Source organism: Palaemon carinicauda, chromosome 17 (assembly GCF_036898095.1).
Source record: "Palaemon carinicauda isolate YSFRI2023 chromosome 17, ASM3689809v2, whole genome shotgun sequence".
Classification (NCBI taxonomy): Eukaryota; Metazoa; Arthropoda; class Malacostraca; order Decapoda; family Palaemonidae; genus Palaemon; species Palaemon carinicauda.
The window spans coordinates 102,713,306-102,731,428 of record NC_090741.1 but is presented as its reverse complement, the minus strand read 5'-3'; the positions used below and the strand labels follow the sequence as shown (position 1 = coordinate 102,731,428).

Here is an 18,123-nt window from a genome sequence, read left to right as displayed (position 1 = left end):
TGGAGCCTATAGGTCTACCAGCTGAGTTATTAGTAGCCCTTGCCTGGCCCTCCCTGGTCCTAGCTTGGGGGGAGAGGGGACCTGGGAGCTGATCATAATGTATATATGGTCAGTCTCTAATCTAGGGCACTGGCCGTTGCATCTACCATTTATGAGCGACCTTTAAAAGGAATCTTTAACTATAGCTATTTTTGTAAACATTCTTACATTGAACTTCAAAATTACATATATGAATATATCTACAACAATGAATTGTACATCACGAAAGCCGAAACGGAGAGGATGATAGTCACAATGGACGAAAAACGTACTTACAAAATGTATTCATTGCCATCTGATGTTTCTACGTAATTGAGATGAAGAGAAAATACCTTGAATAAGGTTAACAAGAATTTTAACATGAATAAAATAAATTTTGAAGCATATTTTTTTCAAAGGATTCATTGACCTTTATTCGACTGTTCTTTTCCTATCTATATAGGTTTATCAAAACACAAAAACCAGGAAATCCAGTAAAACCAATCATCACTGTCAAAAGATCTATTGATAATAAATGATTATAATGTTTAAAGTAGAGCTACTTTCTCCTATTTTAACCCCATTTCGTCGTCATTTATAAAGAAAATAAACCAGGATATTTCTCTTGGTAAAGTTACTAATATGGATTACTATGTGGAATTTTGCGTAGTTGATTCTATGGCCGGTCTTGACCAAATATATTCAGTAAAACAGTGAGCATTTCTTTGATGTTTGGTTCTTACACAAATGCCTTTAAATGTTTGAACCAAATAAGCTATATTACATTTCGAACATGGGATATCATATACTATACCAATACAATTTCTATTCTTGATTAACTCATTAACATATTCTTTTTATTTTTAAATAAATGAGAAAACATGAAGTTAACCTAAAAGTCCATACAATTAAGTTTCGAAGTTACTCTATTATTTAACTGAAAGACTTTTTGAATCTCTATGCTGACACCTTAAATCATTATGTGCTATCATTATTAACCAATACTATTAATAAACTATTTTTTGTATCCACAGTGTAATTTAGTTTTAGTTTTGGTAGGTAGTAGGTTGGCCGGGACACCAGTTAGAGAGTTATTGGGTCCTTTGACTGACCAGACAGTACTACATTGAGTCCTTCTCTCTGGTTACAGTTCACTTTCTCTTTGCCTACACATACACCGAATAGTCTGGCATACTCTTTACCCCTGACAACACTGAGATTACCAAACAACTCTTCTTTACCCAATTGGTTATGTAATGCACTGTAATTGTTTAGTGGCTACTTTCCTCTTGGGTAAGGGTAGAAGAGACTCTTTAGCTATGTTAATCAGCTCCTCAAGGAGAAGGACACTCCAAAATCAAATAATTGTTCTCTAGTCTTGGGTAGTGCCATAGCCTTTTTACCATGGTCTTCCACTGTCTTGCGGAAGAGTTCTCTTGTTTGAGGGTACATTTGGGCACACTATTCTATATCATTTTTCTTCCTCTTCTTTTGTTGAAGTTTTTATAGTTTATTTAGGGAATATCTATTCTAATGTTGTTACTGTTTTTAAAATATTTTATTTTTCCTAGTTTCCTTTTCTCATTGGGCTATTTTCCCTGTTGGGACCCCTGGGCTAAAAGCATCCTGCTTTCCAAACGAGGGTGGTAGCTTAGCAAGCAATAATAATAATAATAATAATAATAATAATAATAATAATAATAATAATAATAATAATAATAATAATAATTGAAAGGTAGAACTGAGTATCATCTCCATATAGTTTAAAGCCCACTTTTTGTTTTTCAAGATGTATGATAGCTCGATAGTATATATGTTGAACAAGATAGGGCCCAGAACACTACCCTGTGGTACACCTTTCATAAGAATTCTCTCACTGGATCGGTTTCCAGAAACTTCTACAATAGTCTTTCTGTTCATTAAGTAGCTTCGCAAAAATTCCAGTGCTTCCTCAGTCACTCCAATGGACTTTAAGTCGTCAAGTAAGTACTCGTGCACAACAGTATCGAAAGCAGCACTAAGATCTAACATAATCAAGATTCCACACTTTCCTTCATCAAGAAGACCTATCATATCATTCATTATTGAGCATAAGGTAGTTTCTGTAGAGTGATTAGCTCTGTAGGCCGATTGATTTTCTGGGAATAGCTCTAACTCATCAATATGCGCCCATAATTGCTCACTTATGATTTTTTCAATAAGCTTCGACATGTAGGATAAATTTGAAATGGGCCTATATGAATTTAGTTCGTTTACATCACCTTTTCCTTTGTATATTGGTTTGATCAACGCAGTTTTTTCACAGCTGGGAAAACAGGATTGTGATATACTTAGGTTAATTATATTCAGGTAAATATTATATACAACATGCTTATTTGGAGCTTCACTTATTGAACTGTCTGGGAATGGGTCGTTTCCACAATATGTATTCTTCATCTCTCTCATAACCTTTAACAAGTCGCACATATTTATTGCCTTAAATTTTATTAATTTCTTACCCTCCTTCACTGGCATAACTGACTGTCCTTCTAAGTGATTTTGGGGGAAACTCTAAAAATTCTATCAATTTTTTCATTGAAGAATATAGCAAATTCCTCTGCACAGACATTATCAGGCAAGACATATTTTTTTCTTTAATCCCATCAAATCATCAAGGTTTTTGTGAAAGTCCCTCATGTTATTAGTTTTTTTACTTTCCCGTTGTAGAATTTTCTTTTTGTTTTTTCTAACAGGATGTTATAGTCATTTCTGGCCTTATCATATAGATTTCTGGCTTGTGAGGATTTGGCTCTTTTCCATCTACCTTCCATCTTACGTCTGTCTTTTTGCCTTTAACAGCTCACTATTATACCATCTAAAATCTTCGTGTACAACTATTTGTTTGCTCTTTATAGGACACTTGGTATCATACATTTTTCCAAAATTGTCATTATATTTCTTGGTATAACACCCAACACATTCTCTATCTACCATATGTTCACATCGTATGTTCTCACAAGACATTTGCGCTACACTAGCTTCAATAAAATTCTCAGCATCGAAATTTCCCAGTTCCCTATATGATTTATATCGCCTGGCACAAAGCCAGACATAGGCTCTGTATGTGTTCATATAATTAGATGATTCACGCACACATCTTACAGGGGAAGATACTTTGAGCTTCCAAAATTTAGCGAGAAAATTACAGTATTAGAATTGCTAAACAGGCAATAATTTATTCTTATCTAACTTATCAGTTATGGCTACACTGCACAGAACTACGAAAAAAAAAACTTAGATAAAGATTACTTTATTGAAACAAAACTAATTTGAATATATTTGTACGAACATCAACTTCCTTCTGCCTATTGTTGCACAATGAATTTTTTTTTTTTTTTTCATATAAAATTTATTCCTTATCATTTATTACTATGTTTATTAGCATAAGATATTTCTATGCAAAAATAAAGAAAAGGAAGTGTGTATATCGTCTGGAAGGTATAGCGGCGGTCTAATTTAGTTTTACTTTCCTTTCTCATAAAAAAAAAAAAATATGAATAAGAATATTAAGACGTTCTTCCTGTTATTCGTATATGTTCAATTAAAATCAGTGATATCAGTATGTATTTATTTTTTGTTTCACCCTGTATCTTACCTTAATATCAAAGCATATCTACCGCCCTATAAATGGTTATTTTTCTACTTTCGTTATATCAATATTTATTCAGGTAGTCTTAACATCATAATTTCACAAATGTAGTCTATAAAAACAATACATTTACAACGTGAGGCACTTCCCACCCACTCTTATAATTGAATTTCAGTGCCTTATTGTAGTCCAATGGCTCTTGCATCAGAACTCCCAGAAATTCCTCAACAGGTATTTTAAGATTACAGTAAATACAACGCAGGCAATAACTAGTTCATTTTCCTCCATCGAAAATTAAATATACATTTCCTTCACTATCTGTTAGCTTTCAGTGTTACTGGTTACTTACGCTACATATTATTATTATTATTATTATTATTATTATTATTATTATTATTATTATTATTATTATTATCCGGTTTGGATCGCTAATAACTCAACCAATTTTAAAGTGTTTGCTTACAAACTTAAGCTTCAGTATGACCCATATGAAGGAAGTATAAATCAAGAAAATCGTGCAGGTGCATGCAGCGGCCCCTGTGCACAAAGCAAAATTTATTCAAAACGATTGCTCTTCGGAATCTCAAGAACTGCGGTATCAGTTGCCTTCAAATTTTTGTTGGAGATACCTTTGGATATGGTCTAGTGCATGCGCAAGTCTGAGTCAATTCTGTTCATTAGTTTATGATATATCATGACGTCAAAAATAGCGGCCACATGATCGAAGATGATAAATCAGAAACTACACAGTCGATTAGAACCAAATTTGGTGGAAATGTAGAGGGTCATGGGGCAACATAAACTGTGCAATATGAATTACCTAGACCACAAGGTTGCAGGAGGACTTTTGTTATTTTTATTTTAAAGTTGAAAAATGCTAGGTTGCTAGCCAGCCCGATTTTATGCAAGCTTTCCTCCGAGCCTGCAAAGTAGGGGTTAGGTGGCCTTTCAAGGCAACGTAGACAGTAAAATGCTGGTTACTAGGTTAAAAAAGTAGTTTAGGTCCCTTTGTAGGCCTATAATCAATAATAGGATATTTCCAATCCTCTAATGTTTCAATATGCCTAAAAGCAAATTATTGGCAAATTGGGTGTGGAGATCTTTATAAGAATTGCTTCAGCAATGCTATTGCTCTCTAGTTGTTATTATTATTATTATTATTATTATTATTATTATTATTATTATTATTACTATTATTATTATTATTATTATTATAAGATAAGCTGTAACAATAATTGGAAAAGCAAGATGCTATAAGGCCAGGGGCTCCAACAAGGAAAAATAGCCCAGTGAGGAAGGAACAGAAATAAACTACAAGAGAAGAATAAAGAACTAAAATATTAGATCCTTCACATATAAACTATAAAAACTTCAGACAAACAATATAAAATAAGCAACATGCCCGAAGGTTCCTCCAAGCAAGAAAACTCTAATCCAAGACAATGGAAGGCCATGGTACAGAGGCTATGACACTACCTAAGACAAGAGAATAAAGGTTTGATTATGGAGTGTCCTTCTCCTAGAAGAGCTGCTTACCATAGCTAAAGAGTCTCCTCTACCCTTACGAAGAAGAGGAGAGTAGCCATTGAACAATTACATTGCAGTAGTTAACCCTTTGAGAGAAGAAGAATTGTTTGGCAATCTCAGTGCTCTCAGGTGTATGAAAACAGAGGAGAATGTGGTAATAATCGGCCAGACTATTTGCTATTTGTATAGGCAAAGACAAAATGAGCCGTAACCAGAGAGAAGGACCCGATGTAGTACTGTTTGTCCAGTCAAAGGACCCAGTAACTCTCTAGTGGTAGTATTTCAACGGGTGGCTGTTGCCCTGGCCCACCTACTACCTCGAATATATTACTCAATTTCTTCCAATTTAGTTTAGTTCACAATATACAATTTTACTTCCTCTTAATAACAAGATAAAACTGTTAGTGTCGGTTGTCATAAAGAATGCTTTATAAAATGGGAAATATCTTTAATCTTCCGAAGTTTTTGAAACTCAAAATCATCTGGTGTCATAAAGACAGGACGGAGTATGACGTATGCCCTAACATAAATTTCTTCCATTGTTTTATATAATTTGTTCCTCATTCTTAATGATAAACAAATGCGATTTACAAGCACAGTGGGTTCACCATAGTCGCCATCATAATTCATATTGCTGCTGAAGGAAAACTGCATTTGGCAACTAACGGAAAAACACGACTCCCACTTCACTCTACTCCTTAGTCCTCTTATTTAAACATGAAGGCCGAAAGGATAGGCAATCGAGTGTCTTTATAGATCACAAGTCTGACTCTAAGAAAGGATATAAGTTTAACACCAAAGAAGACGATAAACGTCCACTTTCAAAATGGATAATATTTCAATTTATTTATCAGGATTTAGCCGTTTGGAAATGCTTTCTTCTTTATAAAATCAAACGGTATTTTTTTCTAAATATATCTTAATGATATCAGAGAGAGATTATAACCAGTATCTTTCGATTAAATATAAAAAATGGCTGTTTACACAAGATTGTCGAGATTTGTTGAAGATTGCAAGGACACGTCATTTTCCATTGGCTGTTTATATCACTCACAACCTTTCTTGTTATCAGCAGCTGATGTCATCGTGTTTAGCCTTTACTAGTTTTGTTTATTGCCACTGATAAAGTTTTTTTTATATCTAAATTGTATAATAAAAATGTAAACAAACACATAGAGTAGTATTGTATATTCCTGGCCTGGAATTTACGAAATCATTTATTGGGGGTGTATACAAAAATGTTTTGCATTTTCTAAAGCAAAATTATATTGGAATAATGAAAAGAACATTCAAATATATAATTTATTTGTGACCTAAAATACACAAAATCAACAACGGATGTTATTCATACTCAACAAGCTTTCAAGAAACAATAAGCATTACCAGTTAGGTTATGAAGTTAAAAGAATTTTACAATTTCATACTCAACACATTATAATATATATATATATATATATATATATATATATATATATATATATATATATATATATATATATATATATATATATATTGTGTGTGTGTGTGTGCAAATGCTTGCAAGCTTATAATAATTATAAAAGTTTTTATTTCCTGTCCACTTGAATATTAAGTAATATTTGTTTGAATTATTGCAGCAAATGGCGTTACTAAGACCATGGTCATCGAACATGGTAGTCGTCAATATCATACCGAGGCTTATTAAGCTTCCTTATGAACGAAAGCTTAAACCTCAGCGAGACTCGAAGCTTAACCTAAAAGTTATCGTTCTTCATTTCGAAAAAAAGATGCAAATCGTTTACAAATAAAGATTCGAAAATTCTAAACAGCTTGTGGAAAAGTCTTGTTTTTTTTAGAAATTGTAAAATTGCAAGTAAATCAGTTGTAGAAGAAGAAGAAGAGAGAGAGGAATAAATAGTTATATACTGAGAATGGCAACTATAGAAAATGGAAAATATAACTGCTATGTCATCACCCTGAATATCCGTATCCATTTGATTTTCCATTTCGATATCCATTCTTCTTTCCAATCCCATTGGAGTAGCCGTTTCCGTTGGCCGCTCCATTCCTTTTGGTGTAGCCATTTCCGTTACCGTTGATAACACCATTACCATTGGTGTAGCCATTTCCATTGCCATTGGTGTAACCATTTCCGTTGCCATTAGTGTAACCATTTCCATTGCCATTAGTGTAGCCATTTCCGTTGCCATTGCCATTACCATTGCCATTGGTGTAACCATTTCCATTGCCATTGGTGTAGCCATTTCCGTTGCCATTTCCATTGCCATTGGTGTAACCATTACCGTTGCCATTGCTGTAACCATTTCCATTGCCATTGGTGTAACCATTTCCGTTGCCATTGGTGTAGCCATTTCCGTTGCCATTTCCATTGCCATTGGTGTAACCATTTCCATTACCATTAGTAGCACCATTACCATTGGTGTAGCCATTTCCATTGACAGCACCATTACCGTTGGTGTAGCCATTTCCATTGACAGCACCATTACCGTTGGTGTAGCCATTTCCATTGACAGCACCATTACCATTGGTGTAGCCATTTCCATTACCGTTGGTGTAGCCATTTCCATTGACAGCGCCATTACCATTGGTGTAGCCATTTCCATTGACAGCACCATTACCGTTGGTGTAGCCATTTCCATTGCCAATGACAACTCCATTGCCATTTCCATTGGCACCACCATTGCCATTGCCATTGACTCTGCCAATGTCAGCGTTGAGGCCGAAGAACTGAGGCGAGCTGGAGCAGTCGACGTTGTAATACCAATCACAAACGAAGAACTGCTGGTGGAAGATGGTCCCGTTGGGGCACAGGAAGGAGTCCAGTCTCCCGTCCACCTGGCAGATGTGGAACACCTGCGGATGATACATCATTATTATTCGAAGGAGGAGATTGACCAGCTCAATGAGTCAAGCTCGACTATTATAGAGCTGGGCTGATTGAATTAAAAGAGAAAAATATTTATATTAAAGCTAAATAAAAGGGTAAAATAAGACATTGAATATATGGATGAAAATATAGATAAATTCTATGGTAAAAATCTGGGGTAAATAGAATGTATATCTTACATGAAAACCTGCTTTTTATAAAATTTAGAATTCCAAAAACAGAAATTCTCAGAATCCGATAATAAGTGAATAAAACTTTTCTCATGAAAACATAAATCTCTTCTGAAACCTTTACAGTTGCTAAAAATGTTTTATAGTTAAAATCCAATCACGCTCATTGCACTTGGGAACTGCTTCATGATATGAGCACATCAAACCAATACGAAATCATGGTAAAATGACCCAAGTCCTCCTTTCTTTTTGTACTGAAGATTCCCATAGCGAAACAATGAGATTAATAAGGAACTTAATAGGACTTACTCTATTCTCAAGTCACGTCTACCCCATTTCCTGTTTTTTATCATCTCCCGTCTTAGGGGTGAAGGGTTATGTTAAGCCCGTTGGGTCTAAACTGTCTTACTTTCTAAGGAGTTTTTTTTAGTCTTTTGAAGATGTTATTGTAATGTATTTTCATATGATAGTCTTTACCATTTGCAGAATGTTATTCTACCTATCTTTAAAGATGGTTTTTGTCTTTAGAAGTATGTTGTGGTGGCCGATGTAGTAACGTCCCTGACTAGTGAACGCTAGAATGGGGTTCGAGTCCCGCTAAAACTCTCTAGTTCCTTTGGTGGCTGTAAACTCACCATCCTTGTGAGCTAAGGATGTGGGGTTTGGGTAAGCCTATAGGTCCATCTGCTGAATCATCAACAGCCACTGCCCAGCCCTTCTTGGTCCTAGCTTGGGTGGAGAGCGGGCTTGGGCGCTGATCATATGTATATATGGTCAGTCTCTAGGGCATTGTCCTGCTTGCTAGGGCAATGTCACGGTCCCTTGCCTCTGCCATTCAAGAGCGGCCTTTAAACCTTTAAACTGGCATTCTTTGTATCATTGACTTTCATTCTGGAGGATCTTATTCTATGTTCTTCCTTGAATGGTCTACTCATTATGAAGAATACAATTTTACTTTTCTTCCAAGGATAGCCTAGCTAGCCTTTGTAAGCTGTTCTTCCTCCAAGTCAAAATTTCTAATACATTTTAGCCAAACCATTATTAAAACGATGAAGAGTTCACATAACTATCGAACATACTAATCAGTATAACATTGATCTCACTAACAAAATAAAAGGGCCTCCGAATTTGTCCAAAATACACTCTCAAACCTTATCAATGTCTTTTTTTTATCTATATCTTCTGTTTTTTGGAAGAACCAAATGCTATTGAACTATGAAAGTAATGTATTTTCTTAGATTAAAATTTAGCTTTAAAACTTGTTTATTTATTTTTCTTGCATATTTCAAAAGATAAACAATTAAACTAAATTATTTATAAAGTAAATCAAGATAGAATTCCATAAGGAAAACTAGAGGGAATCTGTGAAAGTTAACTCTATCAGGAAAATCTGATCTTGGGTAAATCGAAATTAGGCTACATATCTTAGGAAAAAGTAAAGTGTAAAACTTCTCTCTCTCTCTCTCTCTCTCTCTCTCTCTCTCTCTCTCTCTCTCTCTCTCTCTCTCTCTCTCTCTCTCTCTCTCTCTTATTTATAAGTAAACAGTAGACGAATCTAGTTACCTGGCATCTTGCTTCAGAGGAAATATCAGCATAGTACCCAGGAAGGAGACCGTCGCAAACGAATTCCGTGATGGGCACTGATGCCAAAATGGGGTAGTCTTGCCCGGGCACACCGCCTCCCGGGATGGCTTCGGCCAAGGCTGCTAATCCGTTCCCAGCGAAGCCGTTTCCATTGATGCCGTTAACTCCGAAGCCGTTGCCGTTGGTGTAAGCTCCATTACCATTGCCATTGCTATAGGCGCCGTTGCCGTTGACTGCAATTCCGTTGCCATTACCATTCGTGTATACTCCATTACCATTTCCGTTAACTCCATTGCCGTTTGTGTATGCGCCGTTGCCATTGCCATTAGCACCGTTGCCATTGACAGCAATTCCATTGGCCCCATTCAGCACGCCATTGCCGTTCGCATAGCCATTCGTATTGCCATTGAAAATATTGCCGTTGCCGTTAGTATAAACACCATTTCCGTTGCCGTTACCATTAGCATAGACGCCATTTCCGTTGCCGTTTCCGTTAGCATAAACTCCATTTCCGTTGCCGTTACCATTAGCATAGACGCCATTTCCGTTGCCGTTTCCGTTAGCATAAACTCCATTTCCGTTGCCGTTACCATTAGCATAGCCGCCATTTCCGTTGCCATTGCCGTTTCCATTAACATAAACTCCATTTCCGTTGCCGTTACCATTAGCATAGACGCCATTTCCATTGCCATTGCCATAAGTATAACCACCATTTCCGTTGCCATTGCTATGGGGGAGTAGGGCACCTAAACATCTTCCCACCGAACCTGAAAGGTAAGAAAAAGAATTAGCCATTTGTTGAAAATAAATCTTCGTTTTAAAAGCAATGCTCTCTCTCTCTCTCTCTCTCTCTCTCTCTCTCTCTCTCTCTCTCTCTCTCTCTCTCTCTCTCTCTCTCTCTCTCTCTCTCTATATATATATATATATCTCTCTCTCTCTCTCTCTCTCTCTCTCTCTATATATATATATATATATATATATATATATATATATATATATATATACATATACATATATATATATATATATATATATATATATATATATATATATAAGTTAGAAATATGAAAAAATGAGGTAACCAAGACATTAAATTCTTAGCAGATTGTAGCACTTTGCACCTACGTTTCAAGTATTGTACCCGCAATCATATTGTTGTGGATACAGCAACGAGAAATTTGGAACATGAACCCAGTATTAATGTTCAATTCACTTTTTGGCTTCGTAGAGGAGTTAAACGGACGTTTAGTTAGTTAAGTTACCGAAAGAACATAGAGATATTTTGCAAGGAAGATACAGACCTCTCGAGCAGCAGACATCTCACGTGAAACGAGATTATGCACCAATAATTGTCTTGCAGGAAATGAGGACAGGTTTACAAGGATTTTAATTAACAATCTGTCCAGGAAGGAACATAATGTAAAGACATAAATCCTTCATTTAACGGAATGGTAATTCCCTTGACGATTATTGGACTAAATAAACGTATGGGTTTTCATGTCATCAAGATGTTAAGTTAGCCACACGGAAGTGAGATTATGTAGGATCAAGTGTGCATACACAGATGTGTAAGGATGGTAACATGAAAATAATATATGGGTATCTTACAGGACTTGTCAAAAGTTTTTATTCCCTGTACATAGAAATTACGAAGTTTTGTTAAAAGAACGCAAATAATTTGCAGTTCTTTGATAAAAGCAGCCATAAGTTACGTTTCGGTTACGGTTCACAATCCATTGCATCAAAACGATGAATAATTTGGATATATGTTCATAAGTTTCTTTTTAAACCTTTTCGCGGATATGAATGAACTAATATAATTCCACACAGTGTCATTTGTGTTTTAAATCAAGACCTTACTGCAGCTAACGAACGTAGCTACATACGTATACGAGAGAGAGAGAGAGAGAGAGAGAGAGAGAGAGAGAGAGAGAGAGAGAGAGAGAGAGAGAGAGAGAGAGAGATATTATCTTTGATTAGAAAACATTAAAAATTAAAGGAGATACTACAGTATATCTGCATTTCAGACTAATATCACAATGAAAATCATCCATTAATTCCATTTCATTTTCCTTTGAAATTGATAAAATAGGAGTCGAGGAAAGTGGATGAACATTGATATTATAACCTTACACAAAAACACACACACACGTGCGCACAAACGCATATATATATATATATATATATATATATATATATATATATATATATATATATATATATATATATATTTTACGGTGTTATTAAAGTATTTATGGTATAAAGATTTCTAGATCTATGGCTTGTCATGTAAGTGTTCAAGAGGTTGGTTTACAATACACACACGCACACACACACACACACACACACACACATATATATATATATATATATATATATATATATATATATATATATATATGTGTGTGTGTGTGTGTGTGTGTGTGTGTACTTATGCACATTAATGTAAAAAAAATTCAAAACTTACCAACTACCATCAAAGTGGCCAATATCCTGAACATGATCTCAATGGTGAAGAGAAGACCGAGTCTCCACAAGCTATTCAGAGAAACGGAGAGAAGTGAGAGAAGAAGAAGCTTCCTCCAGCAAGAATCGTAAACAATATGATGTCTGGGGCAGAGACTGCCTTCTTTATATACTCTGTGCAGCTCAGCTGTTAGGGTCAGGGCAGGGTCACGTTTTGGGTGTCATGCTCCCTTCTGTAGAAAGGTTACATCAGGTACTATCTCTCGACGGGGTTAAGATGTTAGAATGTTGCGTTTGAATAATAGACTCTAAAGCACACTTTTAATTCTTTGATGTACAGTATTTCAATTCTACACTTTATTCTTCGAAATATTATGGATATTATTGATCGGAGTGATAATAACATTACGAGGTGGTATATGAAAGTGGAGAGAGAGAGAGAGAGAGAGAGAGAGAGAGAGAGAGAGAGAGAGAGAGAGAGAGAGAGAGAGATTTCTATTACTAAATACAAATAACTTTAACGAAAAAAGTATCGTATAAAATTTTCCATTGGGGATAATAACTAATCATACATTTATTGACCTAAATGGAAAATCTCCGGTAATATAAACATGCAGTAAAGTATAAGCCGATCTCATTAGATCGAGTTTATTTGACCCAATTGAAGAAGCAGTATTGAAAGATTCTTTACGACGATCTATATCTTAGTTTTAGAGAGAGAGAGAGAGAGAGAGAGAGAGAGAGAGAGAGAGAGAGAGAGAGAGAGAGAGAGAGAGAGAGAGAGAAAGAGAGAATCACATCCATTTAAGAGACGATGCAAAAATTGGGATAACTTTATATAAAGCTGGAAATTATAATTATATTGTTATAGTTTTTTTTCTTCAACACAAACCTCTAATAGTTTGTAAGTTACGAGAAAAAGTGTCTGGTATTGACTAATGGATTTTGGGAAAATGTCTCTCTAAAAGTATATAGATTATTATTAGAAGTACTTTGAAGAAACTAATACATAATATATATATATATATATATATATATATATATATATATATATATATATATATATATATATATATATATATATATATATATATATATATACTTTATATATGCATTAATAGTTCATAATGTTCCAAATCTGAAACAATTCAGTTATTCTACTTATTGTGCTGTGTGTATGCTTTCGAAATAGCTCTAAAAATGAAGAGCAAAAGTTATCATAGCAAACCGAATATTAGAAAGATTCCAGAGTCTAAGGGTTCCATTTCTCTTCAAGACAGAATATAAAGGTAACACAGCAATTAAAAAAAAAACTACTATTCTGCCATTCTATTTTTGCAAGGAATTTAGAACGACTCCCTTTTACATATTTATGGCTGATAAGGTAGCCAGAATGAAGCTGTAGAACAAATTAAGAGACCCCATGGGTTGTGGTAGCCTATTGGAAACGTCCCTACCTGGTGAACTGCTGGCCTGGTGTTCGAAACCCTCGCAAGCTCGATAGGTTCTTGTAATGTCTGCAACCTCACCATCCTTATGAGGTAAAGATGGGGGTGAGGTTTGGGGGGGAACCTATAGGTCTAACAGCTGAATTATTAGTACCCCTTGCCTGGCACTCCCTGGTCCTAGCTTGGGTGGAGCCTATAGGTTTACCAGCTGAGTTATTAGTAGCCCTTGCCTGGCCCTCCCTGGTCCTAGCATGGGGGGAGAGGGGGCTTGGGCGCTGATCATAATGTATATATGGTCAGTCTCTAGCCTAGGGCACTGACCGTTGCATCTGCCATTTATGAGCGACCTTTAAAACCTTCAAGGAATTTTCACTTGAAGCTATTTTTGTAAACATTCATACCTTGAACTTCAAAATTTTATAAATGAATATGTCTACGACAGTGAATTGTACATCACGAAAGCCGGTAAGGAGAGGATGATAGTCGCAATGGACGTAAAAACGTACTTAGAAAATGTATTCATTGCCATCTGATGTTTCTACGTAATTGGGATGAAGAGGAAGTACCTTGAATAAGGTTAACAAGAATTTTAACATGAATAAAATAAATTTTGAAACATATTTTTTTCAAAGGATTCATTTACCTTTATTCGACTGTTCTTTTCCTATCTATATAGGTTTATCAAAACACAAAAACCAGGAAATCCAGTAAAACCAATCATCACTGGCAAAAGACCTATTGATTATAAATGATTATAATGTTTAAAGTAGAGCTACTTTTTCCTATTTCAACCCCATTTCGTCTTTATTTATAAAGAAAATAAACAGGATATTTTTCTTGGTAAAGTTACTAATATGGATTACTATATCAAATTTTGCGTAGTTAATTCTATGGCCGGTCTTGACCAAATATATATATATATATATATATATATATATATATATATATATATATATATATATATATATATATATATATATATATATATATATAGTAAAAGAGTGAGCATTTTTATGATGTTTGGCTCTTACACAAATGCCTTTAAATGTCTGACCCAAATAAGCTATATTACATTTCGAACATGGGATATCACATACTATATACCAATACAATTTCTATTCTTGATTAACTCATTAACATATTCTTTTTATTTTTTAAATAAATGAGAAAACATGAAATGAACCTAAAAGCCCATACAATTAAGATTTGAAGTTCCTCTATTATTTACAGTGACTGGAAGACTTTTTGAATCTCTTTGCTGACACCTTAAAATTGTATGTGTTATCATTATCAACCAATACTGTTAACAAACAATTTTTTGGTATTAAACGTGTAATTTAGTGTTAGTTTTGATAGGCAGTAGGTTGGCCAGGGCACCAGCCACCCGTTGAGATACTACCATTAGAGCGTTATTGGGTCCTTCGACTGGCCAGACAGTACTACATTGAATCCTTCTCTCTTGTTACGATTCACTTTCTCTTTGCCTACACATACACCGAATAGTCTGGCATATTCTTTACTGATTCTCCTCTGTCCTCATATATCTGACAACACTGAGATTACCAAAACAACTCTTCTTTACCCAATTGGTTATCTACTGCACTGTAATTGTTTAGTGGCTACTTTCCTCTTGGTTAAGGGTAGAAAAGACACTTTAGCTATGTTAGTCAGCTCCTCTAGGAGAAGGACACTCCAAAATCAAATAATTGTTCTCTAGTCTTGGGTAGTGCCATAGCCTCTTTACCATGGTCTTCCACCGTCTTGCGGAAAAGTTCTCTTGTTTGAGGGTACATTCGGGCACACTATTCTATATCATTTCTCTTCCTCTTGTTTTGTTGAAGTTTTTATAGTTTATTTAGGGAATATCTATTTTAATGTTGTTACTGTTTTTAAAATATTTTATTTTTCCTAGTTTCCTTTTCTCACTGGGCTATTTTCCCTGTTGGGATCCCTGGGCTAATAGCATCCTGCTTTCCAAACGAGGGTGGTAGCTTAGCAAGTAATAATAATAATAATAATAATAATAATAGTAATAATAATAATAATAATAATTGAAAGGTAGAACTGAGTAACATCTGCATATAGTTTAAAGCCCACTTTTTGTTTTTCAAGATGTATGATAGCTCGATAGTATATATGTTGAACAAGATAGGGCCCAGAACACTACCCTGTGGTACACCTTTCATAAGAATTCTCTCACTGGATCGGTTTCCAGAAACTTCTACAATAATCTTCCTGTTCATTAAGTAGCTTTGCAAAAATTCCAGTGCTTCCTCAGTCACTCCAATGGATTTTAAGTCGTCAAGTAAGTACTCGTGCACAACAGTATCGAAAGCAGCACTAAGATCTAACATAATCAAGATTCCACACTTTCCCTCATCAAGAAGACCTATCATATCATTCATTATTGAGCATAAGGTAGTTTCTGTAGAGTGATTAGCTCTGTAGGCCGATTGATTTTCCGGGAATACCTCTAACTCATCAATATGCGCCCATAATTGCTCACTTGTGATTTTTTCAATAAGCTTCGACATGTAGGATAAATTTGAAATGGGCCTATATGAATTCAGTTCGTTTACATCACTTTTTCCTTTGTATATTGGTTTGATCAACGCAGTTTTTTCACAGCTAGGAAAACAGGATTGTGATATATTTAGGTTAACTATATTCAGGTAAATATTATATACAACTTGCTTATTTGGAGCTTCACTTATTGAACTGTTTGGGAAAGGGTCGTTTCCACAATATGTATTCTTCATCTCTCTCATAACCTTTAACAAGTCGCACATATTTATTTCCTTAAATTTTATTAACTTCTTACCCTCCTTCACTGGCATAACTGACTGTCCTTCTAAGTGATTTTTGGGGAAACCTCTAAAAATTCTCTCAATTTTTTCATTGAAGAATATAGCAAATTCCTCTGCACAGACATTATCAGGCAAGATATATTTTTTCTTTAATCCGATCAAATCATGTAGGTTTTTGTGAAACTCCCTCATGTTATTAGTTTTTTTACTTTCGCCGTTGTAGAATTTTCTTTTTTGTTTTTTCTAACAGGATGTTATAGTCATTTCTGGCCTTATCATATAGATTTCTGGCTTGTGAGGATTTGGCTCTTTTCCATCTACCTTCCATCTTACGTCTATGTCTTTTTGCCTTTAACAGCTCACTATTATACCATCTAAAATCTTCGTGTACAACTATTTGTTTGCTCTTTATAGGACACTTGGTATCATACATTTTTCCAAAATTGTCATTATATTTTTTGGTATAACACCCAACACATTCTCTATCTACCATATGTTCACATCGTATGTTCTCACAAGTCATTTGCGCTACACTAGCTTCAATAAGATTCTCAGCATCGAAATTTTCCAGTTCCCTCTATGCTTTATATCGCCTGGCACAAAGCCAGACATAGGCTCTGTATATGTTCATATAATTAGATGATTCACTCACACATCTTACAGGGGAAGATACTTTGAGTTTCCAAAATTTAGCGAGAAAATTACAGTATTAGAATTGCTAAACAGGCAGTAATTTATTCTTATCTATTCACGGAAATAGAGCGAACCAGAAAAAATCAAGTACACCAGATTATCGACTCCATCATAAAATAATGTTCAGTACTTATCAGTTAGGGCTACACTGCACGGAACTACGGAAAAAAACTTGAAGATTTCTTTATTGAAACAAAACTAATTTAAATATATTTGTACTGACATCAACTTCCTTCTGCCTATTGTTGCCCAATGAAATTTTTTTTTTTTTAATTTCTTCCTTATCATTTATTCTTATGTTTATTAACATAAGATATTTCTTTGCATAAATAAAGAAAAAGAAGTTTAGCTGGTTATACATAGTGTGAAGGTATAGCGACGGTCTAATTTCGTTTTACTTTCCTTTCTCAAAAAATTTCGAATACGAATATTAAGACGTTCCCCCCTTCTTCCTGTTGATGGTATCTGTTTAATTAAAATAAGTTATATAAGCATGCATTTATTTTGTTTCACCCTGTATTTTACCTTCATTATAACAAATTAACTGACGGAATATCAAAGCATATCTACTTCCCTATAAATGGTTACTTTTTCTACTTTCATTACATCAATATTCCTTCAGGTAGTCTTACCACCATAATTTCACAAATGTAGTCTATAAAAACAATACATTCACAACGTGAGGCACTTCTCACCCACTCTCCTCATGGAATTTTAATGCCTTATTGTAGTCCAATGGCTCTTACATCAGAACTCCCAGAAATTCCTCAACAGGTGTTTTAAGACTACAGTAAATTCAACGCAGGCAACAACTAGTTAATTTTCCTCCATCGAATATCAAATATACATTTTTCCTTCACTATCTGTTAGCTTTCAATGTAGCTGACTACTTAGG

At 34.8% G+C, this 18,123-nt stretch overlaps 2 protein-coding genes across 2 annotated transcripts in view; both read right to left on the bottom strand.

Moving 5' to 3' along the window:
• LOC137655976 (probable cyclin-dependent serine/threonine-protein kinase DDB_G0292550) overlaps positions 1-2,229 on the bottom strand; it is a 13,014-nt gene extending 10,785 nt beyond the window's left edge. The window contains exon 1 of the mRNA XM_068390177.1: positions 1,863-2,229. Within this exon, the coding sequence (XP_068246278.1) occupies positions 1,863-2,229 (367 nt within the window). The remainder of the gene's footprint in view (positions 1-1,862) is intronic.
• Positions 2,230-6,793: 4,564 nt separating this feature from the next.
• LOC137656157 (loricrin-like) lies at positions 6,794-12,398 on the bottom strand. The gene is made up of 3 exons (XM_068390333.1): positions 12,282-12,398; positions 9,794-10,581; positions 6,794-8,026 (listed from the first exon to the last, which is right to left on the bottom strand). Exons 1-3 carry the CDS (start codon positions 12,313-12,315, stop codon positions 7,124-7,126), a joined length of 1,725 nt encoding a protein of 574 aa, XP_068246434.1. The 5' UTR covers positions 12,316-12,398; the 3' UTR covers positions 6,794-7,123.
• Positions 12,399-18,123: the final 5,725 nt, after the last annotated feature.